This window comes from Nycticebus coucang, chromosome 2 (genome assembly GCF_027406575.1).
Source record: "Nycticebus coucang isolate mNycCou1 chromosome 2, mNycCou1.pri, whole genome shotgun sequence".
In the NCBI taxonomy this organism is placed as follows: Eukaryota; Metazoa; Chordata; class Mammalia; order Primates; family Lorisidae; genus Nycticebus; species Nycticebus coucang.
The window spans coordinates 116,523,820-116,549,571 of NC_069781.1; the positions used below are offsets into that span (position 1 = coordinate 116,523,820).

Consider the following 25,752-nt stretch of genomic DNA (forward strand, 5'->3'; position numbering starts at 1 on the left):
TTGGGGAGAGCTTGAGTGGGAGTGCAGAGAACTTTGGGCATTGTCTGGGACCCCAGACTGAGTTGCTGAGCCAGACGGAGCTAATAGTGTTTGGCTGTGGGCCGCAGGGAGCCATTGTGAGAGAAATGCCCCAACAAGGTCTGCACTGGGGGTTGCAGAGCAAGGATCAGGCGGGACCTATTAACCTAGTGACTGAGCAGCCTAAAGGCGGGGTCTGAGCTGCCTTACAGCCCTAACCCTCAGGGGCAGAGTGAGACCGGTTTTGGCACACTGGGTAAGTGGATAGCCATTTCACCAGTGATTCCAGCAACAAGCACTTTCCTGGGAAAGCCTCTGCTTAGCAAGTTTAGAAGCTTAAAGTGCCTTTTAAGGGGGCTGAAGAGAAACTTAGAGTGTCTACCATGTGGGGTTTGAGAAATCAGTGGAGGCCTCCAGTCATATATAATTAACATCTCATACCCCAGAAGACCACCTGTTGCCCAGACAATATTCAACAAGATATATATACTGCTTTGTTTTGTTGTTGTTGTTGCTGTTTTGTTTGTTTGTTTTTTGTTTATTTTGATGTTGTTGTTCTGTTTTTTAATTTCAACCTTTTCCATACAGATTTTTTTCTTTTCTTTCTCCAGTTTTCTAGTATAAATACAATTTCCCATTGCTGCCTTTTTCAATGACTAGAACTTCATTTTTGCTAGTGTTTCTACCCCTATTATTTGGTTTTTCACCCAATTTTATCCCATAAAGTCTTCTGTTTGCTTGTTTTGGTTTGATTTATAGCACTTTTGTCTTTCCTCTCTACTTGGTGGAGGTGGGATACTGTGTCTGATCAGGTTAGCAAAGAGTTGCTGAACCTCAAGGGAACAACCCAACCGGGCACCCCCAGAGGCTGGGGTTTTTTCAAGGTTGTGTCAAAGTACCCTACTGTACACCTACATTGCTCTGTCTCCCTCTTTCTGTGCCTCTCTTCTTTTTGTCAATATTCCTTTTACCCACCTCCTCTCCTTTCTGTATTTTCTTTTCGTTCTTTCCTTCTTTCTTTCATCCCTTCTTGCTCTTCAACCTTCTCATCCTTCTGGTCATATACCAAAAGGACTCATCAAAACCTTAGTACACAGGCATGGGAACTTAAAGAGCAAGAGGAAGTGAAAGGAAAATTAGGGCAAGGAAACAGATAAAAGAAATCACTCATGAGGAAGAATCAGCAGAAAACTCCAGGCAACATGAAGAACCAGACCAGAACAACCCCGCCAAGGGACCATGAGGTAGCTACTGCAGAGGATTCCACCAATAAAGAAATGTTAGGAATGACAGAAAGGAAATTTAGAATACACATGATGAAAACAATGAAGGAAATGGTGGAAACAATGAAGGAAACTGCTAATGAAGTGGAAAATAACCAAAAGGAAATTCAAAAACAGAATCAAATAAGAGATGAACGATATGAAGAATATAGAAAGGATATAGCAGAGCTGAAGGAACTGAAACAGTCAATTAGGGAACTTAAAGATGCAATGGAAAGTATCAGCAACAGGTTAGACCATGCAGAAGAAAGAATTTCAGAGGTAGAAGACAAAGTTCTTGAGATAACTCAGATAGTTAAAGAGGCAGAAAAGAAGAGAGAGAAAGCAGAACGTTCACTGTCAGAATTATGGGACCTTATGAACCGTTCCAACATACGAGTTATAAGAATCCCAGAAGGGGAAGAAGAATGCCCCCAGAGGAATGGAAGCCATAGTGGAGAATATTATAAAAGAAAATTTCCCAAATATCACCAAAGATTCTGACACACTGCTTTCAGAGGGATATCGGACCCCAGGTCGCCTCGACTCTAACCAAGCTTCTCGAAGACACATTGTGATGAACCTGTCCAAAGTCAAGACAAAAGAAAAAATTCTGCAAATTGCCAGAAGTACAATTGACCTACAGGGGCAAATCCATCAAAGTGACTGCAGACTTCTCTAATGAAACTTTCCAAGCAAGAAGACAATGGTCATCTACCTTTAATCTACTTAAACAGAACAATTTCCAGCCCAGAATTTTGTACCCTGCTAAGCTAAGCTTCAAAATTGATGGAGAAATCAAATCATTTACAGATATACAAACATTGAGGAAATTTGCCACAATAAAACCAGCTCTACAGGAAATACTTCAACCTGTACTGCACACTGACCACCACAATGGATCAGCAGCAAAGTAAAAACTCAGAATTTAAAGGACAGAACCTAACCTCCACACTGATGCAAAAGATAAAACTAAGCAATGGACTCTAACAAAATAAGATGAATAGAACACTACCACACTTATCAATTATCTCAATAAATGTTAATGGCTTGACTTCCCCACTGAAGAGACATAGATTGGTTGACTGGATTAAAAAACAAAAGCCATCCATTTGCTGTCTGCAAGAAACACACCTGGCTTCAAAAGACATATTAAAGCTCTGAGTCAAAGGTTGGAAGACAATTTTTCAGGCAAATGGAATTCAGATTAGGTAATGGACTCTTAGACATGACAGCAAGGCAAAACCATTAGTGACAAAAGAAAAGCTGGATAAACTGGATAGTAATAGAGAAAATAAAAGCTTTAGTGGTTCAAAGCAGACCATCCAGAAAGTGAAACAACAAACCATTTAAACGGTGAAAATATTTGTAAATCACGTATCATCTGATAGTGATCGGTAGTCATATAAAGAATACTTACGACTCACTAATAAAAAACTCAGATAGACCAATTTTAAAAATGGGCAGAGGATCGCAATAGATATTTCTCCAAAGAAAATATACAAATGGCCAGTAAGCATGCGAAAAGATGCTCAATATGATTTGTCATTAAAGAAATGCAAATCAAAACCACGATAAGATACCACTTCACACCCACCAGAATGGCTATAATAAAAAAAGACAGCTCGATCATAGCAAGTGTTGGTGAGGATGTGGAAAATTAGAACCCTCACATATTGCTGGTGGGACTGTGAGGTTGTGCAGCTACTTTTGGAAAGCAGCAGTTTCTTAACAAGTTAAACACAAAAGTAACATATGGGCTAGTAAGTCCACTATTAGATGTACACTCACGAAAACAGAAAACATGTTCACACAAAAACTGGTACATGATTTTCATAGCAGCACTTCTATAAGAGCATACCAGTGGGAAAAACCCAAATGCCTATCTACTTATAAATTGGATAAACAAATGTGCTGTATCCATTCCATAAAAATGAATGAAATACTGAGAACACGATACATCGCAGAGGAACTTCAAAGTTATCATGCTGCGTGAAAGACATATAAGGCCATAAAGGGTATGACTCCACCTGTCTGAATGTCCAGAACAGGCAAGTCTGTAGAGGAAGACAGTAGATTAGTGAAAAAGGAGGAGAGACTGTTAATGGTACAGAGTTTCTTTTCTGGGCAGTAAAAAATTTTCCTGGAAGTATGTAGCGTTGGTGGTTGCCCGACTCTGTGATTCCATAAAGGTCAGAGAGTTGTGCACTTTACAATGAGTAAATGTTTTGGTATGTGAATTATAGCTCAGTCAAGTTATTATAAAAATTTTGTTCATGGTCACTATGTTATTTTTGTAACAGATGTTGTGGGAAGTACATGAGTGGAATGGCTTTGTTATAACAAAAAATCTTTCCATTTCCAGCTATTTGTTAGCAAGTTCTGTCACCATTTAATGCTAATGAAATGAAAAATGGTGATACCGAACTCGGCTTCAAAGCATAAACAATTCCATTCATACCATCTGTATGTATTTCTCATTGTCTTTTATGATTAAAAGATCAACAATCATAAAGTAACTACTACTGTTAATATTTAATAGCTTTTATGAAAACAATAGCTATTAAAAACAAAAATTTCATTTTTAAATAAAAGTTAACATCGTGCATCTTCATTCTTATTAATTAGTGCTTCTGTAAAAATGACAAAAGGCGAGGGTTTAAAAATGTGGCCTAGAAGACATCGATACAGGTGTCAATGTGGCAGGTGTTGTTGGGGCAGAAAGTCAGGGCAGCATCAGGGCTGTCTGTGCCTGAAGCCACCAGATGGCCCAGGCTCTAATCTCAGCTTCACTGTTCCTAGGTGTGACTTTGGGTAGGTCATTTAATCTCTTGGATTCTTGATATTCTTATCTTTAAAATGATGTTTAATTTTAGCATTTACCTCAGACATATGCCCGGACACATAATAACTTCTAGAATTGGGAGTTAAGATGCACAGGGCCGCACCCAGGGCTTTCTAGACTCAAGGTAGTCAGTTTACTTTTTTGACAATGTCTTGTTCTACTAAAGTAATAGCATCTTGGAGGCAATGATAGCAGAACTAGATCTGGAAGTTTCGGAAGATATAACAAGAACCAGAGTTTGCTTTCCAAATGCAACTGTTTTTCTTCTACGTTCATTTCTTAATAAAACATCTTATTGCCTGTCTGGTGGATATACATCCAAAACATCAGAAAATATAATATATTAAAACTTTTTAAAGGAGGAAACTGTGTTTGTAAGGAAGAAATACTCGGCTAAGTTGTTTGGGGGAGTGTATCGCAAACATGTAGTCAAGTTACAAACGCGGGATCTGATTTCTTTCTCGGTGCAACTTCTCTGTTTCTGTCCTGCGCTATTTATCTTTTAATGAATGTTCCACGTGGAAGTTAATTTGCAGAGTCTCAGCCAAGAACTCTGGGCCTCTGGCACAACAGCCTCAACTACACACGTTCGTTTTAAAAGTGGGTTCATAACAGTTCAGAGTCATTGGATCTTGCTTTGAGTCTCCAACTCCTCCGGTAAGACATATTCCTATGTCTTAGATTAGAAACGAACAGTGATAACCTAGTGGTTGTAAAGATGAAGAAATGGAATTTGAGGTCATTTAATTTCAACATTCAATGTGACCCATTTTTGTTGAAAATTTAAAACATTTGCAAACTGTGAAGTGTAATTTTGGTCTCATAAGTACATATTTTATTTAGTACAATGAAATATTTTTAATATGAATAACATTTTAGACTTAAAATGTATTGTTCTTGTTAATTACTTGTCTTAAGACATGGCATTTTTCTTAAAATAAGAAAATAAACTTCACATTAGTATAGTGAAATAAACTTCACATTGCCTAAACTCTATATTTTGCAGATATTTTAGTTTCATCAAAACCCAGCTATTGGGTTATTATTCACATAAATGTTAATATGTCAGACTGTAACCAAAGTTCAGCTGTTTAGCTATATATAAAACCACTAAAAAAAAAAGCTTTTTTGTTCTGTATATAATCTTTTTTTTTTTTTTTTTGAGAGAGAGTCTCAAGCTGTCATTTTGGGTAGAGGGCAGTGGTGTCAGAGCTCACAGCAACCTCCAACACTTGGGCTTAAGCAATTCTCTTGCCTCAGCCTTCCGTGTATCTGAGACTACAAGTGCCTGCCACAATGCCCAGCTTTTTTTTTTTTTCAGATGTCATTGTAGTTTAGCAGGCCCGGGCTGGGTTTGAACCACTAGCCTCAGTGTATGTGGCCAGCACTGAGCTACAGGCACCACCAGTTCTTTATATAATCTCTAAAAATGTATATGGTTTTATATATATTATGTTATGAAATATATTCATTTCATAGAAGAAAATTTTCACTGCTTAGTTTTTCTGAGTAATATTATATTTTTGTGCAAATATGTATATTATGCACAATTGTATATAAATATGTATAATACACAATTATATATTGTGCATTATATGCACCATAAGGATATAATGATCATCGTATTCAGGATCATTATTGAAATCATCGTGTTGTATAGAGGAGGGAAGGTTTAAAAAAAAAAATCTGTGCAGAGTGTTACTTGTATTAGATACTCCACAGGAGCCAATCCCGACATCACAATGGTTCCTGAGAGATTTGGAAGCTTGGAGTATGGTCAAATGATGACTCGGTAATTGATAGAACTTGCGGTGGGGAATCAAGTTCGACTTTAAAATGCCTGTTTATGGCATCTACCCAGAAGGAAAAAAAATCATTTTATTATAAGAACATTTATATTAGATTGTTTACAGCAGCTCAATTTACAGTCACGAAGATGTGGAAACAACCTAAATGCTCATCAGTCCAGGAATGGATTCATAAACTGTGGTATAAGTATATCATGGATTACACTTTTTTTGTATTAACCTGGATGGAGTTAAAACACATTCTTCTTAGTAAAAAGTATCACAAGAATAGAAAAGGAAGTAACCAATGTATTCAGATACTAATATGAATCCAGTAGACAATCCAGTAGATGCCATATAAGAGAAAAACTCAACTCAATTGAAGTTGGGGAGAGGAGGAAGGAAGTTGTGTCCATTCTTCTGAGTACAGGACACAACTACAACAGGGACTCGACCTAACAAATGCAAACAGGGTAACCTAATTATTGTACCCTCACATAAATCTGAAATTTAAAAAGTATAAGAATGCACTTACTGTGCTTTGAGCTTCTTAAAAAATAAAATAAAATGCCTAGTTTGGGTGAGCAGGAAAAAGTTGTGTCATTACTTAGGCTTGGTTCCAGGAGAACCTGAATTTTTATTAATAATTTTTTAGTTTTTATTTTTAAAATCTTTTATTTTGGTGAAACAATAATGATTTAGCCTTGGATACAATGAACCTGAAGTACCTGTGGGACATTTAGGTGGACCAAAACTCAGGTGTGAAGTTGGGGCTGAATTCTACATTTGGATTACAGGCAACTGACATCATTGGCACGGATAGTATCAGCCATGGAGAGAATGTCTGGGGGAGAAACAAGGGCAGGTACTTAAGGATACCATAATTGAAAGAGATTTCAAAGATGACAGAGATGGTCCTTTGAACTCTGAGTTTCCTGTCTCTGTGGCATACTCTACACAAACACAAAGCAATAGCTATTCTGTCTGCAAAACACAGAATCCAGATGCAAGAAGAATAGAGAGATTTCCTTGGGCCTAGATTCTGTTTCCAGAAAGCATTATGACTTTTTAGAACCCCAAGAAAATTCTCTTATGTTTAGGTTCATAATCAAAGAAAGGCTGAATAGCCTGGAGAGGCAGCCCCTCAGCAGCCCTGCTGCCTCTGCCCCACCCCACAATCCCCACCCCTCACCTGGCCAGCAGCAAAGGAGGCTTGGAGAGGGGGAGCCTGGTCTGGGAAAGGGGTGGTCTCCCTGGGAGGGGCTACTGCTATCTTCCTGTCCTGTGTCAATGATGGCTCAGGTCCTGGTGCTCTGTCACCAGGGCCCAAAGGCCCTTGCTGGTATGCATAGGTAGCAGTTGGGGATCTCAGGACAGGGCTCAGCCTACTCTATCTCCCTGCCCTTCTGGCCCTGAGGCTGTGCCTGATTTGTATATCCAGTGAACCTTGAGTCTGTGCTAATAAAGCAGGGGCCAGAAAAGCCCCTTCAGCCACCCCAGGTCACCCTGGGCCCCAGCTCAGCCTGCAGATCTCTTCTTGGACCTGGCCATGTCCCAGATACCCTCCCTGAACCTTCAACCCGTCAGTGCAGGCACCGTTTCCTCCAGGACCAGCTGAAACTTTGAGCAGCAAAGTCTCTTCTGGTTTATCTGGAGGAAGGAAAATGACGTCATGAGGTAAACCGCACGGACTGAAACCACGAGGCTGGGTACCCCAGTGATGTTTGTTTTGGGGTAAAACTCACTCATGTGCACAGAGGGACAGCGAGCTCGGGCCATTCTGGTCACAGGGTGGCAGGAAAGGCAGAGGAAGATTTTGAGCATGGAACCACAGGGAGGAGAGGACGGACGTCAGAGGCCAGGCAGGGCAGCCTGGGGGTGGGGAGGGCTGTGGGAGCCTGGGTGGGATGTCACCTGCTGGCAGAGCACTGCTGCTGGCTGCTCCCATTGACTGTGGCAGCCACAATAATAATGACAAGAGTAATAAAAATGTGAATAATGGAAAAAAAAAAGGCTGAATATCTAAAGAGAATGAATCAAATGTTAAGAAAAACGGTAATATAAAAAGTCTGTGCTTTGAGCCGCCTCTTAAGCGTTTGCTTTTCTGTTTATTCTGCCTTGTGGGGAAGGCCTGTTTGAGCACAACAAAGATGCTTTCTGGAGCTTAGGGTGCAGTGAGGTCAGCTAGCCTGGTGTTCCTGCTACAGGGCTCCTCCTTTAACTGACAGGCACATCTTTTAGTCTGTAGAGCTGGCTCTGTAATAGACAGACTAAAAGTACACATGTCCTGAGAGAAGGAGTTCCTGGGCCATCAGCGCTGCTGTGTGAAACTGAGTGAGAAGTACAAACAAAACGTGAGGATCAAAGATCAGACGCTGGGCCAGGCTCACCCTCTCAGCTGCTAGAAGAAAAAGGCCTGGAACCGGCTGCTTTCATGTGGCTTCAGGATTAACAAGCAAGTGTCGGGAAATATCTGACACCTCTTAGACTTGAATAAAACTTTTGAATTGCAGGCAGAATCCCATGTTCAAAAAAGTTTATTCCAAAGTCATTTGTAAGTCAGGCGTTTGGACCTGAAATGCTTTCATTCCTAGGAAAGGCCCTTGAAATCCATTTCCCTCTGTGCACATTCATTCATTCTGCAGTCACCAGCATTTAATGAGCACCTACTTTGTGCCCAGGAGGGTGCAAAACGTATCACAGTGAACATCTAGACAAAAATCCTAGCTTTCATGGACCATAAAAGCTTGGTGGGAGGAGACAGATAATAAAAGAATGAGAAATACATTGAGGACACATTACATAAGAAAAGTATTAGATAGTGATAAATGCAAAAGAGAAATAACAAATAAGGATGGGGCAGAGGAGTGTGGGGCCTGTGTTTGAGGAAGGCCTCACTGAAAAGGGGCCATTCAAGCAAGAACCTCAAGGGTTACAGGTGTAACTCTGTGGGCACATGGAGGGCTGTCATCCATCATGATGGTGTGTTTGGAGAACAGAAGGGGGACCTGTGTGGCTGGAGTGAGTGAGCAGGCAGGAAAGCCCTACCCGGTACAGAGAGATGAAGAGCAGGGTGGACCCAGCACAGAGGCAGGAGGGAGATGGGTGGTACTGGAGAAGCTGCAATAGCCAGATAGGCCTTCCATCCACAGAGGGAGGGCCAGGTAGCAGTGGAGTATGTGTGGGGGCTAGAGTAGCCTCTGAGGCCTCCATTTTTCAGATCCATCCCCTGGGCCACCCCTGCACACCTTACCTGCTCTGGTCCTTGCACTGAGCTGCAGAGGACAGGTAGCGTGAAGACAACAGCATTTGAAGGAGGAAAGGAAGGCCCAAGCCAGAGCAGCAACAGAGGACGTTCCAGTGGTCCCTATTCCAGTGGCCACTCTGCTGTGGAGCATGTGGTCAGGACTGTTTCTGGAAGGTTGATGCTGGGTCCCAGAGGTTTCGTCACCCATGAGGCCTAGGAAAGATGTTCAGTGAAGATCTCCCTGCCCTGAACAAGGAGCTTGGCAAAACATCCTTGGGAAGAAGAAGTGACTTTGAGTAGAAGGGACTATAGAGAAGGTTCTAGAAAAGGGGATGCACTAAAGTGGGGTGTCCTTCCTTAAACACAACAATATTGAAATTAACCCTGCTAACCTACAATGGCCTCTCAGTGTTCAAGAAAAAGCACTAGCTGCATATGTCTCCCTTTAAGCCAAAAGTTAGAAAGAACTCAACTTAGTGTGAAGGGCATATGGAAAGATAAGCCAAAGCCAGACCTCTCACCAATTAGCCAAGTTGTAAATGCACAGGAAAGATCTTGGAAGAAATTAAAAGTTCAATTCCAGTGAACACACAAGTGGTAAGAGCAAAACAAGCTTATTGCTAATATGAGGGAAGTTTGAGTGGACTTGACAGAAGATCAAATCAGACACAACATTCCCTTAAGCCAAAATCTAATCCAGTGAAGGTCTGAAGTCTCTCCCATTCTATAAAAGCTGAGAGGGGTGAGAAAACTGCAGAAGAAAAGTTTGAGGGTAGCAGAGGTTGGTTCACAAGGTTTAAGAAGCCACCACCGTAACATGAAAGTGCAAGGTGAAGCAGCAAGCTATCCAGAAGATCTAGCTGAGATCACTGATGAAGGTGGCTACCTTCCCTGCGCGATGCACTTCCAATGTCGACAGAATAGCCTTCGTTTGGAAGCAGATGCCATCTAGGAGTTTCACCGCTAGTGAGGAAAATTCAAGGCCTGGCTTCAGAGTTTCAAGTAATAGACTGAATCTCTTGTCAGGGGCTAATGAAGCTGGTGACTTTTAAGTTAAAGTCAATGCTCATTTACTAATCTGAAAATCCTGGGGCCCTTAAGAAGTATGCTAAATCTACTCTGCCTGTGCTCTATAACGGAATAACAGAGCCTAGATGACATCTGTTTACAGCATGGTTTTAATCCCCTTGTTGAGATCTACTGCTCAGAAAAAAAAGGAATTCTTTCAAAATATGATTGCTATTGACAATGCACCTGGTCAGCCAAAGCTCTGATGGAGATGTACAAGATCAATGTGTTTATACCTGCTAACACAGTAACTATTTTGCAGCCCATGAATCAAGGAGTAATTCTGACTGGCAAGTCGTATTACTTAAAAAGTATATTTTGTAAAGCTATAGCTACCTTATATAGTGATTCCTCTGATGGATCTGGGCAAAGCAAATTGAAAATCTTTTGGAAAGGATTCTCTAGTCTAGATGCCATTAAAAACATTGGTGATTCATGAGAAGTTATAAAACAGCAATATAAGCAGGAGTTTGGAAGAAGTTGATTTCAACCCTCATGGATGACTTTGAGAGGTTCAAGTTTTTAATGTAGTAAGAAACTGGAAATAGCAAGAAAATCAGAGTTGGAATTGGAGGCTAAATATATGACTGAATAGCTGCAATCTCATGATAAAACATGAACAGATGAGTAGGGGGCTTCTTAAGAATGACAAAGGAAAGTGCATCCTTGAGATAGAATCTGCTGGTGAAGGTGCAGTGAACATTGTTAAAAGGATTATGTGAACTTAGTTGATAAAGCAGTGTCAGGATTTGAGAGAATTTTGAAAGAAATTCCACTGTGGGTAAAATGCTATCAAACAGAGAAATGTTTTGTAAAGGGAAAAGCCAACAGATACAGCAAAATTCATTGCTATCTATGGAATTGCCATGGCCACCCCCACCATCAGCAGCTACCACCCTGGTCAGTCAGTCAGTCAGCCATCAACATTGAAGCAGGACCCTCAATCAGCAAAAAGATTATGACCTGCTGAAGGCTCAGATGATTGTTAGCACTTTTCAACAATAAAGGATTTTTAATTAAGGTATGTATGTTGTTTTCTCGGACATAATACTATTGCACACTTAGTAGACTACAGTATAGTATAAACATAGCTTTCATGTGCACTGGGAAACCCACACATTTGTGTGACTTGCTTTCTTGTGATTTGCATTACTGCAATCAGCTGGGATCTGAGCCCATAATATGTTTGAGGTATACCTGTATTTGTAACTCATCTCCTAGCAAAACAAATTTCCCAATTTTTCCTGACCATGCATCTTTTGGAAGGATTATCTCCCACCCAACATCAAATCCCAACCCTGGGGGTTTTCTTCTGCTGACTGACTATTAACTACCACCCTATCCTCCCGGTCTTCATTTTTCATTACTCAGGTGATCACAAAAACAAAATCATTTATTCTCCCCCAACCCCCGCTGCGGTCTCTAATACTGGGCTTGGTTTCTGCAGGGTACTGCAGTAAAGATCCTTGCTCCAAAAATCAGCCCTGTTACTTCTCGGCTATGAGAGCTTAGATGTGCTATTTGAAAAATTCATAAGTGCCCATTTCTTTGTCCGTAAAGTGGGGATAACCGATATCTGAGAGTGGTTGTGAGGGTGAAATAACTGAAAGAATGCCAAGTCCCTGAAACGTAAGTGTGTCCTCCCTACTGAATTAATTCTTTCTCCTTTGTTTCAGAAGACCACTCCCATCCTCCTCTTGAAGAAGGCAGCCCAAATCTGCCTTGTCACATTGAAAAACCAGAAGTGCCCAACAGCTCTGTACTGTTGTGGCTCACAGAAACTTCTCTGGGAGGTTTCCAAAGCATGCTCTGCAGAATAGCTGCTCTACAAGTCACTGTAGAAAAAAGGTCTCAGAAGAAATAAATGTGAGAATACCGTGCATTGGAGCTTTAACTTGGCGAGTCATGCCACATATTCACTCGCTAAAGTTTCTGAAAGAAAGTCCTGCATTAAAGAAATACATTTAATCAAGCATTTTACACACTTATTTGATGGTGGGTCCCTTACTTATGTAAGACATTTATTATCTTAAAGGACATGTTGTGGTCCGTTCACTTGGTCCCAGTCATCTCAGCTCCCTCCCTTTTAGCAATAATTCATGATTCAGAAGTTTGAACTGGAGGAAGTATACTTTAGATTAATAGAGAACAACCTGCTCTTACTTATTACACTAGGCATGAAGTAACACAGAAGTTGGACCTATAAACAGGTTGTCAAAATAAGGCATGGTAAATGCAGAAGGCTCTAAAGCAGTGATTTTCAATTCCAAAAACGTTTGAAGATCATTACATTATTTTCCAAAGAAGTTCAAAACAGTTTTTTTTTGTTTTTTTTTTGAGAGACAGAGTCTCACTGTACCGCCCTCAGGTAGAGTGTCATGACGTCACACGGCTCACAGCAACCTCTAACTCTTGGACTTACACGATTCTCTTGCCTCAGCCTCCCAAGCAGCTGGGACTACAGGCGCCCGCCACAACGCCGGGCTATTTTTTTGTTGTTGCTGTTGCAGTTTGGCCGGGCTGGGTTTGAACCCGCCACCTTCGGCATATGGGGCTGGCGCCCTACTCACTGAGCCACAGGCGCCGCCCAAAACACAGTATTTTTTAAATTCTTTTTTTGATCGACATAATTTAAGCGTGCCATGAGATTAAAAAGGTTGAAAAACATTGCTCTAGAGACTCATAGATTTTCTCATTCTATAGAGCTCAGCCTCCTCTAAACCTCTGAGAGAGGCTGTGCAAACAGCACAGGTCAGTCAGAAAGGGCGATATTATGGGAACCCCCACTTATGTAGAAACCAGTCGCATTCCCACCACCAGGCTGCCTCCAAAACTGTCAGGTGAGGCTTCAGGTTCCCCGAGGTCCGGCAGAGCTCAGGTGCTCCGCATCAGTTCTGAAGTCCCGCCTGTACCCAATCAAGGATGAGACTCGGGGGGCTGGGAATTCCGTCCTCCAGTGCCCTCGTATTAGCCTCAAGCAGCGTGGATTCTCGGTTCTGAACCCAAAGTGTAAACCAAGAACTGGGGCTAGCAACTTCTTCCATCTAAAGTCCCAGGCCCTGCTACTGCCCCATTCCTCCTAAGGAGCCATCTTTCTCTGCATCCAAGCTTCGCTTTCTAGAAGTGCTGGTATTAACCAGGCTGCAGCTGGAATTAGCTAGAATCCACACTACCGGCTGCTGCTTTGCGGAAAGAGCAGAGCAAAGGACGAGGCTGCCCCCCAGCGGGAATCCCGCAAACCGCAGCGATGCTTCCAATCAGCGACCACCTTGCAGGAGAGAGCATTTCAAGGAAGCGAAAAGGCTCCCGCATTTTCTGCTCTGAGGACCTTCTTGAGAACAGCTGGGGAGGAAATTGGGGGTGCGGGTTCTTTTTCCATTGTGGGCCTGTGGAGAAAGGCGCGTTGAGAAAACAAGGGTGAACCCAGTGTCAATCTCCCAACCCTAGAAATAACCCCGGGTTAAATTCAGATTCCAGGTCCTCTCTTGGGAGATTATCTTTAGCAAAATTTTAGTGGTTTCTAACCAGCGTGATTCTGATCATCCGACACAATCTGAACATTCTGGAGTGGGACGCGACTTTCTGGTTGCAGTTCCCAGACCCTGGCGGGGCGGAGCGCTTGCGGATCCCGGGAACTCGGCAGTCGCTCTCCCGGGTCCGCGTTTGCTCAGCCCGCAGCCGCGTCTCTGGCGCCTCCTGGCTGGGCCGACACCAGCGTGTCCCCAGCCCCGCGGTTTCCATGGCGACCCAGCGGCGCCGTGTTAGCATCCTAACTGGGTGCCAAGGGGCACCTATCTGCCCAGGTACTCACCTCGCCATCTGCAAGGGGGTAGTCTCCAGAAGGTCAGGCTAAGAAGTAACCCTCATTATTCTTATTGTTAGCATTGCTTATTAGTTTAAATACGTCTTGTGATGGTCATTAAAACTAAGTTTTAAGAAGTGTTTTATATTTGGGAGTGGAGGGGAATTTATGTGACATGTCTTTATAGTACTTTTTCCTAATATTTTACTTTCAGATTCACATGCTCAGGACAGACTGCCTGAGACCCCTGGCTGAAGGAGTCTGGAAAGTCTACCCGAGCAGCAATTTGCCTTTGCACAGTCCTCCTGCGGGGAAGAGGGAAACCAGGTATGTGGCTGATACAAGGTTTCCAGACGGTGCACATTCTGGTCCTTTCTTGACTGTCCTGATCTGTCTGCCTCTCCAAAGCCTGCTGCCTCAGCTGAATCCACATGTAGGAGGTGGGTTTCCAGGTGGCCCGTTGGGAAACAAACGCTGTGTTCTCAGAAGCTCTGGGGGTGAGCTGCTGCTCAGAAGCCTAGGAACTATTCTAACCGACTTCCCCCGTGAGAGATACACGGGCTGGGCGTGCTGGTTTTCTGCTTATCAATGTGGCCTGGGCATCCCTTACAAGGTGTTTTAGGTAGTTCTGTCAGCATGTTTCAACTAGTCAGGTTTTACCCTACAGGTCTTTATTTCTGGAATGGCCTGAAGGACTTTCAGGACCCTGGATGACCTCCAGTTCAGGGTGAGTTCTTCCAGGCAGTTTGGCTGTCTAAGCTGGCCAGAGGCTAAATGGAAATCTAGACATCTCAGAAAGCCTGTGCTGGGGGAGTTTCACACAGAGGAGATGAGGGGAATGCCAGGGAAGGATGTTGCTTTACATTTCGCAATAACCTGAAAAAAACTATGTCATTTCCATGTTGTAGACCAGAAAAGGGAGGTACAGAGAATTTCAAAAACTTGCCCCGTGTGAAGACCAGAGTCAAGCTCACCCACCTGACCTGGCTTCTAAGGTCACACTTAGAACTTTGAATTTAACTTGACTTTTCTTTTGCCCTAACAGAGCTTTTAATTCATCCTCCACCCACTCCCTGTCCCATTCATTTAACCAAATTCATTTACGTATTTATTGATGAGCTATTTCACTTCTGCCCTCTTTCCTTTGACTCTGGTTCCACAGGAAAAGAGACAATCACATTTGATTTATGAAGTTCTGTTTCTGGCACATGGTAGTAGTTTGATGAATGAATAAAGAACTAAGAAAATGAGTGCTTCTGAGTTTTTGCATTTGTTGTATAAATTAGAAGGAGAAGGAAATCTAAGTGACATTTACAATTACCTTTTCTGGGTCAGGTGGCTGAGTATATTTAATCCCCATTTGTTCTGTACTAGGAGATAGGAAAGTAATGTAAGTCTCATTCCCCCCACTTTTTTTTAATGAATGAAGAAACAGAGGTTGAGTTACTTGCCGAAAGACACACTGATAGTAGATCTGGGATTTAAATCCAGGATTGTTTGCCTGACTGCAGAATCCATACATTTTCTATCTATCTATCTTTTTCATATGTACACACAATACACACAAAAATACAGGCACAAAGACCCTGAAACATCATCGCAATATGTAACCAAGACGATCTTCAAACTATTCTCCTCTCCTTACAATTATTAGTAACGGTTTGGCATGTTGTTTTGTATTCTTAAAATTGTAATGGACTATTTCCTAGGCGAAGTCAGGTGCTCAGCAAAATTGAGCAGAAAGTATAGGGAGTTCCATACGGCGCCTGTCCCCCTCCCTCAGAGCCTTCACACTACCAACATCCCCCACTGGAAAGGCACATCTGGAACAACTGAAGAACGTACATTGATATGCTGTTATTATCCAAAGTCACGGTTTACATTAAGGCAACAACTTGCTGTTGTACGTTCTCTGAGTTTGGACACATGGCGTGTATCCACCATTATAGTATCATACGAGTAGTTTCACTGCTCTAAAGATCCTCTGTGCTCTGCCTGTTCTACCCAACCTTCTCCACGACCCCTGGAAACTACTAATCTTTTCACTGTCTCTAGTTTTATTTTTTCCAGAATATCATATTTCAGCTAGTATGGCATATAGCAATTTCAGAGTGGCTTGCTTGTATTTTTTAAATGTTTTGTGCCTAAGCTTACATGACTATTTGTTTATTATATATTCATTAACTAGGGATAATATCAAACATAGTGTTTAGCAACTTTCTTCTGGTAAAAGTAAGTCTTGACCATATTTTCTCAACAGTATGACCAAAGATTCGGGTAGCAACCACAATATTCACTAACTGACTTGAACATTTACTGTGCCATGTACTGTTCTACTGTAACTGTTTCCCACGTGTAATATGGGCTGAATTGTGTCCCCCTGAAGAGCACATGTTGACGTGCTAGCCCTCAGTCCGTCATCATGTGACTGTACATAGACATAGGACCTTTAAGGAGATATTGAAGTTACAATGAGGTCATTAGGGTGAACTCTAATCCAAGATGACTGTTGTCCTTATACACGATGGAGACTAGGACATGAACACACAGACACACACAAAGGAATCATTATGTGAAGAGGGATGAAGAAGATAGGGAGAGGGCTTCAGAGGAAGCCAGCCCTGCGGTCATGATCTTGAACTTCCAGCCTCCAGAACTCTAGGACAATAATTGTTTATGCCACCAGGTCTGTAGTGCTTTCTTAGGACTTCTCTAGCAAACTACTACCAGGTGTAACATTTGTTCTTGCCATAGCCTCAAAAGGCAGGTACTACTGTCTGCTTTTAATAAGAAGAAACCTGGGGCACAGGGAAGAGAAAGAACTTGCCCACGATCCACCACAGTGTAATATCCGGCTACCAGGGTAAGCTGCGCTACCATAAAAATCCCCAATCTTAGCTGTTTAACACAACAAAGGGTTCCCGCTCACTGATGTGGGCAGTGTATCAAGGGTTGGTGAGGGGCACTTATTCCTAGTTTCTCAGGGACCCAGGCTCAGGGGCCCTTCATCCCAACCTGTTTCCACAGGCTCCTGAGATCAGGGAAGGGAACGTGGTGAACCTACGTTGACTGAAGTTTCTGCCTTCTCATCACTTCCTCTTACATTTCCCCTACTAAGGCAAGTCATTAGGGCACATCTGCCTTCAAAGGGCTAAAGGAAAGAAGCATAATCCCACCACGTGCCCAGAAGGAGAGGAAAACCAGGATGTTTATGGATAGTGTCATGGCAGCTACACAGGGCAAGCAAGCTCAGGGTGAACATGTCTTCCCTGATACAGGCCGGGCAGTGTGGGGCAAAGAATTCTCTTCACCTGGAGAGATGTCTGGTCTCTGGCTTCAGCTACTGGGAGGAAATCTCAAAGTCCTGGAGTGTCCTGCCTCGTCACAGCATTGTTATCGGCCTGGGGGATTTAGCCATCAGACAGTCTAAGAAGGTGATGTATGTTGGGGGCTTTGGGACATGCCATTTGACTTCTGACCACCAGAAGGGCTGAAGGCTAATGGTCAGCTACACAAACACCATGTGATCAAGTTCATGAAAAAGCCTGAACACCTGGGGCTCGGCTGAGCTTCCTGGGTTGGCGGGACTCTGTGTGTACTGCCTCACCTTGTTGATACTAGGAGGGGAACGTGTTCCCAGGACCCGAGACTGCACATCTGGACCTGCTCCAGATTCTGCTCTAGGTGTCTCTTCCTTCCACAGTTCTAATGTGCATCCTTTCACTCTAAGAAACTATGCTCACGGAGGGAAGATGGAGGCACTGATTTTGGAACCCTCCCTGTATACTGTCAAAGCCATCCTGATTCTGGACAATGATGGAGATCGACTTTTTGCCAAGTACTATGATGACACCTACCCCAGCATCAAGGAGCAAAAGACATTTGAGAAGAACATTTTCAATAAGACCCATCGGACCGACAGCGAAATTGCCCTCTTGGAAGGTCTGACAGTGGTATACAAAAGCAGTATCGATCTTTATTTCTATGTAATCGGCAGCTCCTATGAAAATGAGCTGATGCTTATGGCTGTTCTGAACTGCCTCTTCGACTCACTGAGCCAGATGTTGAGGAAAAATGTAGAAAAGTGAGCTCTGCTGGAGAACATGGAGGGTCTCTTCTTAGCTGTAGATGAAATCGTAGATGGAGGAGTGATCCTAGAGAGTGATCCCCAGCAAGTGGTACACCGGGTGGCACTAAGGGGTGAAGATGTGCCCCTCACGGGGCAGACAGTGTCCCAGGTGTTGCAGTCAGCCAAAGAACAGATCAAGTGGTCACTTTTTCGGTGAAGACCTCAATGTTCCTGGCTCCTCAGCACCTTAAAAAAATCCACGTCTGCTGTGAATTCTCATCCAGTCCCCCAACTGATACTCTCAGGGCCATCTTGGGGATCATAAGGATCCTTAAATCTCCATCCTCTCTATTTACAAACACACCCAAGCCCCCTGAACACATCCTATTCCTTCTTACCGTTTGCGGTTCTGGGAGTAAAGCTCCCAGCAGATTTGCATACAGGGCTGGGGAAGTATCCTGTTCCTGTCTAGACTGGATTATGCTCCCATGCTCTCCTACCCCCTTATTTTCTCCTCGACTTCTGGGCCCTTTGCTGTAGCTGTACTGCAGATCAAAGCAGGAGAAAGAATGTGCTGAGTGTTTCCCTCCTGTTGCCTCTGCCCAGCCTTATCCCAACAGCCCATATGTCCAGCAAGGGGAGGAAGAGAGAATTATTTTTTATACAATAAGTGGGGGTGGGATGGGTGAGGATGTATCCAGTCTCAGCCACAGCCCCACTTGGCCTCAGCATTTTCTCCCATTCCTTCTTACTATCCTGTCTTTCACCTTGGGAAAGAGACTGGGAATAGCTCCTACTGATGGGACAGCGTATAAGAAACAGTGATTTACATATTATTGGATAGAGCTTAAAAAATTCATTCTCTACCCAGATCCTGGCATATAGCTTCAAAACTGCTGTGATGAGTGTCCATCCCTCTGTCAGCTACCTACCTTACTCTTTACTATCCATGGGCTCTTTGCATGGTTTGTCCTCACTGTGCCCTGGAGCACAGCCACTCCCTGGGGCTAAAACTCCATTCTAATATTGGGAGGAAGAATTTCTGCTCAGAAATGGAGGAGTAGAATTTATGACTTGGGCTTCAAAGCTCTCTTGGTCCCCTCAACTCTCCCACATGTGTTCATTCCTCTGCCTTGGGTCTGCAATCTGCTGCTTAACCCTGTCCTCTCTCTGCCTCAGCCTTACATTTAAGTAGTAGGTCTGGCCTTTTCCCCCGTGGTTGCTGAGAAAGGTGCCTTTCTTCATAAAATCTTTGGGATTCGGATTTCCCCAGGAAGATGGAGAATGCAACACCCACACTTGCATCTAATCTGCCCCTTGACCCAAAACTTCCTCCTCACAAAAATGTCTTAACAAAACCTTTCTGAGATTTAGGCATTCTGCCCTACCCACTAACTGCCAGTTCTTTACCACTGAAGTGGGGCAGACAGCTGGGCATATTTAAGGGGGCATCTTTGTGTAAGAAATGTATGGAGTCAGGAGATAGCCACCCTCATACACTGCTGTGTACAAAGAGGAATAAAACGGATTCTTTTTCCAAAAAAAAGAAAAGAAACTATGCTCACAAATCTAACACTTTCCGGAGTTCTGTGAGTCATTCTAGAGAATTATCAACCAAAAAGGTGGTTGTGGGAACCCCCGAATTTGTAGCCAGCTGGTCTGAAGTGAGGGTGGCCCTGGGATCCCCTGAACTTCTAGGTATTTATCTTTTTCTATTTTTATTTTCATTTTTTAAATATTTATACTCAACATAACACTTTATTACATTGCTCTGCTAAGACTTTTCCTCCATTTATAGAAGAGAACCCATCTTTTAGTTGTTGCTCCTTCCCTCATTTCAAATTAGGTATAATTTGAAAGTAGAATTACAAAATTCACTTTTCAATAATACATTCCAATTTAATTTTTTATACAGCTTGAAACTCAGGGCTACAATGCATACATTTGAAAATAAAATAACATCTTTTCACGTGACTTATTTTGAACAGTGAAAAATAACTTTGTGTACCTGACCATCAACTTCCATGCAAATGAAGAGGCAACATTGTAAACTAACAGATCAATATTCCCAATGTTGGTTATTACTGAGGGTTCAATTTCTGACTATTTATCTTACAAAGTTAAAATTTGTTCTCAGAATTTTGTTTGTAAAAACCTGCCTTTTGGAAGTGCTTTTATTTCTTCATGGTGGTGGCAACATAAATTGTGAAAACTATGTGTAAGGTATCAAAGATAGTATAAAAATACATACAGATACACAAATATGATGAATATTCCTGTTTTGTCTGATTCCAAAAGCAGATATCTAGCCCTCTTCCTTAAATTGTATCAAAAATCTCCAAAGAGCCTCTAGGTAACTGGAATATACAGAACCACTCTGTAAGAAACAGATAAATTGGAGGTTGGGCTTCTGTCGCAGACATGATGACTATAAAGCATTCTATGGAAACATTCATATTTTGGAAGTGGCGACAGAAACACAGGCATATTTCTTGTTGTTTTAACAACAGCTATTATGATTTTCTAACCCTAAATTCTAATACATCAAAACAAAAGGTATTGGGCAGCGCCTGTGGCTCAGTGAGTAGGGCGCCGGCCCCATATGCCGAGGGTGGCGGGTTCAAACCCAGCCCTGGCCAAACTGCAACAAAAAAATAGCCGGACGTTGTAGCGGGCGCCTGTAGTCCCAGCTGCTCGGGAGGCTGAGGCAAGAGAATCGCGGAACCCCACGAGTTGGAGGTTGCTGTGAGCTGTGTGACGCCACGGCACTCTACCGAGGGCAGTACAGTGAGACTCTGTCTCTACAAAAAAAAAAGGTATTAACATTTCACTTAAGATCATTCAGCATCCTCAGCTTTTAAAGAAATATAGTAAACACCTTAAAACAATGAAAATGGTGTTAACAAACTATACTCTACATTAGTATGTGACCCCAAATTTTGGTCTTAACAGGTGATGGCAAAATCCCAACCGTAGAACAGTCTTCAGAAAAGTTGGCATGACACTCATATTCACTCTTCTCCCAAAGAGGGTGGGCATGACAGTGGGGCTCTTGGGCCTGGGCATGTGGTTGTAGTATAAAGCAGAAAAGGGGAAATGACTGGACAGGGCTCTCGGAGGGAAAATAACTAAGTTGCAACCTGAAAGCAAGGCTGATTAAGGTAGGGTTTGTAACTTAGAGTATGGGTGAGGTAGCCCCCAGTGAGGTCTCATAAGTGGAGGGCAATACTCCCTCATCCCTTGTAGGATTTCATTGTTTGAAAATGATCTTGAAGGGGCAGCGCCTGTGGCTCAAGGAGTAGGGTGCCGGTCCCATATGCCAGAGGTGGCGGGTTCAAACCCAGCCCCGGCCAAAAAAAAGAAAATGATCTTGAAGTTTAGCTTTATCTTAGAGACCAGGGTGTGTGCTGCCTTTGCCATTTTCTTCCTGCCATTTTTCAGTCAATGTCTCATCTCCAGTCCTCTCTGGCAGTTTGGCCCCTAAGAGCTTGGTGGCAAAAGACTGTTAGCATGGCAGAGCCAGAGGTGAGCTGCTTCCCTCTATGAAGGCAAAGCTCTTAGAGCAGACAGGACACCCAGGCCTGCTGTCTGCTGCCACCTACCCCACCTCCCTGGGGGCCTCATGGGGCCATTGTCTGCCTCTCCGAGATGATATGTGGGTGGCCTTGTCCTGTGTTATTTGTGTGACGCTCATGCCTATGAATCTTACAGGAAGAATTGAATTGTATGAGTGTTGGCAAGTTGGGAGTGCCAGGCTTAACTGCTTCAAGTTTATAAGCACCCAGCTGTCACTGGAAGGTATTTACTCCCCTCGTCCTCACCCCCACCATCCAGGTCTGCCAGCCCTTAAAGGCAAAAACCTTTTGAAATTCAGGGTCAGCACTTCCAGCCTTACAATGGTTGTACTGTCCACCTTCGGTTAGCTGGACCTCGGGAAACTTGAAGCAATTAAGTCCCAACATGCCGCCACTCATACAATTCGATTTCTCCTCAAACATAGGCAGGAGCATCAGACAAGTAACAGGACAAGGCCTCGTACATATCATCTTGGAGAGGCAGACAACGGCCCATGAGGCCACCAAGGAGGTGGGGTAGGAGGCAGCTGACCACAGGCATGGGTGTCCTGCCTGCCCTAAGAGCTTTGCCCTCGTGGAGGGAAGTGGTCACCCCTGGCTCTGCCATGCTAACAGTCTTTTGCCAGCAAGCTTTTAGGGGCCAGCTGGCAGAGAGGTTGGGAGATGAGGCAATGACTCAGAATAGACAGGAGGAAAATGGCAAAGGCAGCAGACACTGTGATTAAATCCTACCAGGGACAAAGCAGCAGGAAATGGAGAAAGAGTCCCCTAAGGCAGTGGTTCTCAACCTGTGCGTCGTGACCCAAAAGAACTGTATTAAAGGGCCACAGCATTAGGAAGGTTGAGAACCACTGCCCTAAGGGAACTCAGGCAAGAGAGCCACTTCTGATAGCCAAGCCAAGTAAGGAAATGTTTTAGGGATAACAAGTCTTTCCCAATCCTACCAAATGCACAGACATCCAAGTGGGCTGCACCTTATAGCTGCCAGCAAAGATGGCTGTCAGGGCAAAGGTGGGCAGGGAGGCCACCTGAGTATGGTTACACACTAAGCAAGAGTTAGGAAGTGAGTGAACTGAATGTACAGAATGTTCTGCAGCCTCACCAGTGAGATCGTCTAAGTAAAGGTCCCTGGCTCTGCCCTGCTGTAAGCAGCCTTCCCTTCCCCCAAGGCAGGTACTTCCCCCAGGAGAAGGCAAAGGGCACCAGGGATGCCACTGCCCTGCTGGTGGCTGAATCCAAAGACCTGGAGCAGATTTTATTCATGTAACTTGAAGGGTAAAAGCCTCTTCCTAATAGCTGCCATGGTCCAGATTTGGGAAAGGTGCTGGGGGACCAGAGTTACGGGACAAAGGCAACTTGTTAGAGGTGAGTCTCCTTCTGACCTTCAGTTCCGGCTGAGCACCTGGATTCTTGGATCCTGCATGAAGGGCAGTGCAGGGGCTGGAGACACGACAAGCCCACCTCCAACAAAGCCTTGGGTGGGTGTTGAGGACGCTCTAATGGAGACGCTGATGCCCAATGTGCCCACTCCAGTGGTGGCGGTGTTCTGATGGAAGGTGGCACTGGAGGTGGCTCCACGTGCAGGTTTCTTGACAGGCGGGCTGGGCACCTTGAAGACCTCGCTTGTTGGGATGGGTGTGCCCGGCCTTTTCTGACGTAAGCTCCCCCCATAGCTGGTGGTAGTGCTCATGGTCCCATTCTGTGCTGCTCCGATGCTAAACTCTCCTGATGTGGATCTAGAGCCTGGGGTAGCCACACTGATTCCCAAGGCCCTGCTGCCAGCTGGAACTGCTAAGGCCGCCAATGTGTAGGAGCCAAGCACTGAGCCACTGGTCCCATTGCTGGTGGTTTGGGTTGTAGCTGTCAAGCCAGAGGTGGTGGCTGTGTGGTCTGGGGTATCCTCACTCATCTCAACGTCTTGACTGGCAGGTGGGACTGCCAATGTCCCCAAGGAGAAGGCATGTGACACCGATCTACGGGACCTACTTCTGGTGGTTTTGGTTGTAGCTGCAGAGGCAGGGATGGTGGCTGCAGCAGAGCTGTCACCTGAGATATCCTCACTCATCTCAACGTCTTCACTGGCAGGTGGGGCAGCTGATGTCCCCAGTGGGAAGGGACCAGACTTTGAACTAATGGGGCCTCTGCTGCTGGTTTGGGTTGTGGCTCTAAAGCTGGGGGTGGAGGCTCTAGCAAGGGAGAAAACAGCCATGGTGGTAGCCAAGGAGGGCTGAGTGGCGGCAGGTGTGCCCAAGGCAAAGGCTGTGGTTACCAAACCTCGAAAAGCTGAATGAGCAGCAGTGAAAAGCCTGGCTGGCGTGGGGTCGGTTTTGGCTTTTTAGCTGGGGCCGGGACTGCAGAGTTTCCATATGCCAGAGTGAGGCTCACACTGCTCAGGGGAGATGAGGAAGGCACAGCAGGAGCCATAGAAGATGGAGGGTTAGAAGGTGGGGTGTTCAGAATTCCAAACTGAAATCCTTGCATGGCGCTGGCGGATGGGGCAGATAGGGCTTGGGATTTGGTAAACGTCTCTGCTGGAAGAGCTACAGGTGACCTGGTGTCAGTGTCTGGTGGGTCCACCTCCATCATCTCGACTGGAATTTGAGTCTGTAGTGGTGTCTGGAAGTGGCCCTGACTGTGAAATGCCCATCCGAGCCAGAAGGCTGAGTGTCGTTGCAGACAGATGGTCTTCAGTGGTTCCCAATCTAGCAGATTCTGGGAAGGGTGGGAGGCCTGGAGGATTTTGCCTTTCAATCCAGCTCTCCAGCAGTGGGTTAGTGCTTGGGGCTGGGAGGGAGGCCATGGAGGCCACAGTCTCTGCAGGAGATGAGGTAAAAGTCAATGCAGGCTGCATGGTGGCTGGGGTTTCAGGGAGGCAGGTGGAGGCAGCTTCTGTCGTGTCTGCCAAAAGCTTGTTAAACCAATCAAATGAAGCTCTCTTTTCTAAGTCCAGGTCTTCAGCAGTGACCGAATAGCCAAGCTTGGGAGGTGGAGGCAAAGTCAGAGGTTCCCCCGGCCTACAACGCAGCAGCTGAAACTTCTGTTTTCGCGGCCCAGAGCTGTGAGGTGCAGATGGGGAACTGCAGGAGTTTTGTTCTTTCTGCGTGGTCGTTTCTGCAGCCTTCTCTCCCTGGGACTCCTTGTCTGTGACAGGTGGAGTTGAGGAACTGGAATGATGACACAGCTCCTCTCCTATTATTTTCTGTGCTGGCCTCTGTTGCGTCTGGGAGCTGGATAAGGAGGGCGAGGAACTGGGGCCGCTTCTCTTCTGGAGCTCTGAGACACCTCAGGTAGAGCTGTAGGAACTGGTAACGGCATTGCGTCTGGGGACAGGGACGCCACATGTGTACGTGCTGGCCAAGGAGCTCACAGAAGATGTGCATGATCTCTTATTCAAGGGGTCCTCTGAGCTCTGGGAATCGGGACCTTTCTCCAAACCCTCAGGCTTAGGCACTAAAGGAGCTGGGACTCCTGGCCACCAGGGGCTCAAGGGCTGAATGTCCAGTCCCACTGCTGTCATGGCACCTTCTTCTATTTTTCAGACCATCAGCAAATATTTGGTCTTCTCCCCTCACTGTCTTTTTCATCCTGTCTTTGAGGGCACTCTGGACAGTCTCCTTGGCACTTGGGTTTGGGACGTCACGTGATGGTGAGGACAGTGCTGAGCTGATCACCTGCTCTGGTCCTGCAGAACGAGTCCATTTTCAGTCAGGAGGGGGGATCCTCACAGTCCCCTGGCGGCCCACCCACCTGAAATGACAAACAGGTAGCAGGCTCTTCTTGTTGGGGCAGCCTTCCCAGCACACCCTGGGAAGTTCCCCAACATGGGAATACCCGGGCTGTCGAAGCGGATCCCATCTTCGAGGTACCATCACGTAGCGCTTTGAGGACGTCCCACGGTCCCTGTGGCAAGACCTCATGGAGGCCGGGAGCAGAGGAGTGGGGAGCAAGGGGTAAACATGGCGAACAGGATGGCTCCCCGGGGCAGGAGGTGAGGTTCAGGCGGGTGGGCGGTGGTCCGATCTCTCCTGGGGGTCCCTGCCCTCCTGAGCTGGTGCAGGCTGCTGCGGGCCAGATTTGTC

The 25,752-nt window shown here is 44.7% G+C and overlaps 1 protein-coding gene across 1 annotated transcript; it reads left to right on the forward strand.

Moving 5' to 3' along the window:
- Window positions 1-17,779: 17,779 nt before the first annotated feature.
- Window positions 17,780-19,642, forward strand: LOC128562579 (coatomer subunit zeta-1-like). Its single transcript, XM_053557655.1, has one exon. The coding sequence runs from the start codon at window positions 17,782-17,784 to the stop codon at window positions 18,115-18,117; it is 336 nt and encodes a 111-aa protein (XP_053413630.1). The 5' UTR covers window positions 17,780-17,781; the 3' UTR covers window positions 18,118-19,642.
- The last annotated feature ends 6,110 nt before the right edge of the window (window positions 19,643-25,752 follow it).

Excerpts from the sequence above, each read along its gene's own strand:
- LOC128562579 (XM_053557655.1), top strand. The coding sequence starts at position 17,782 with ATGGAGGCACTGATTTTGGAACCCTCCCTGTATACTGTCAAAGCCATC.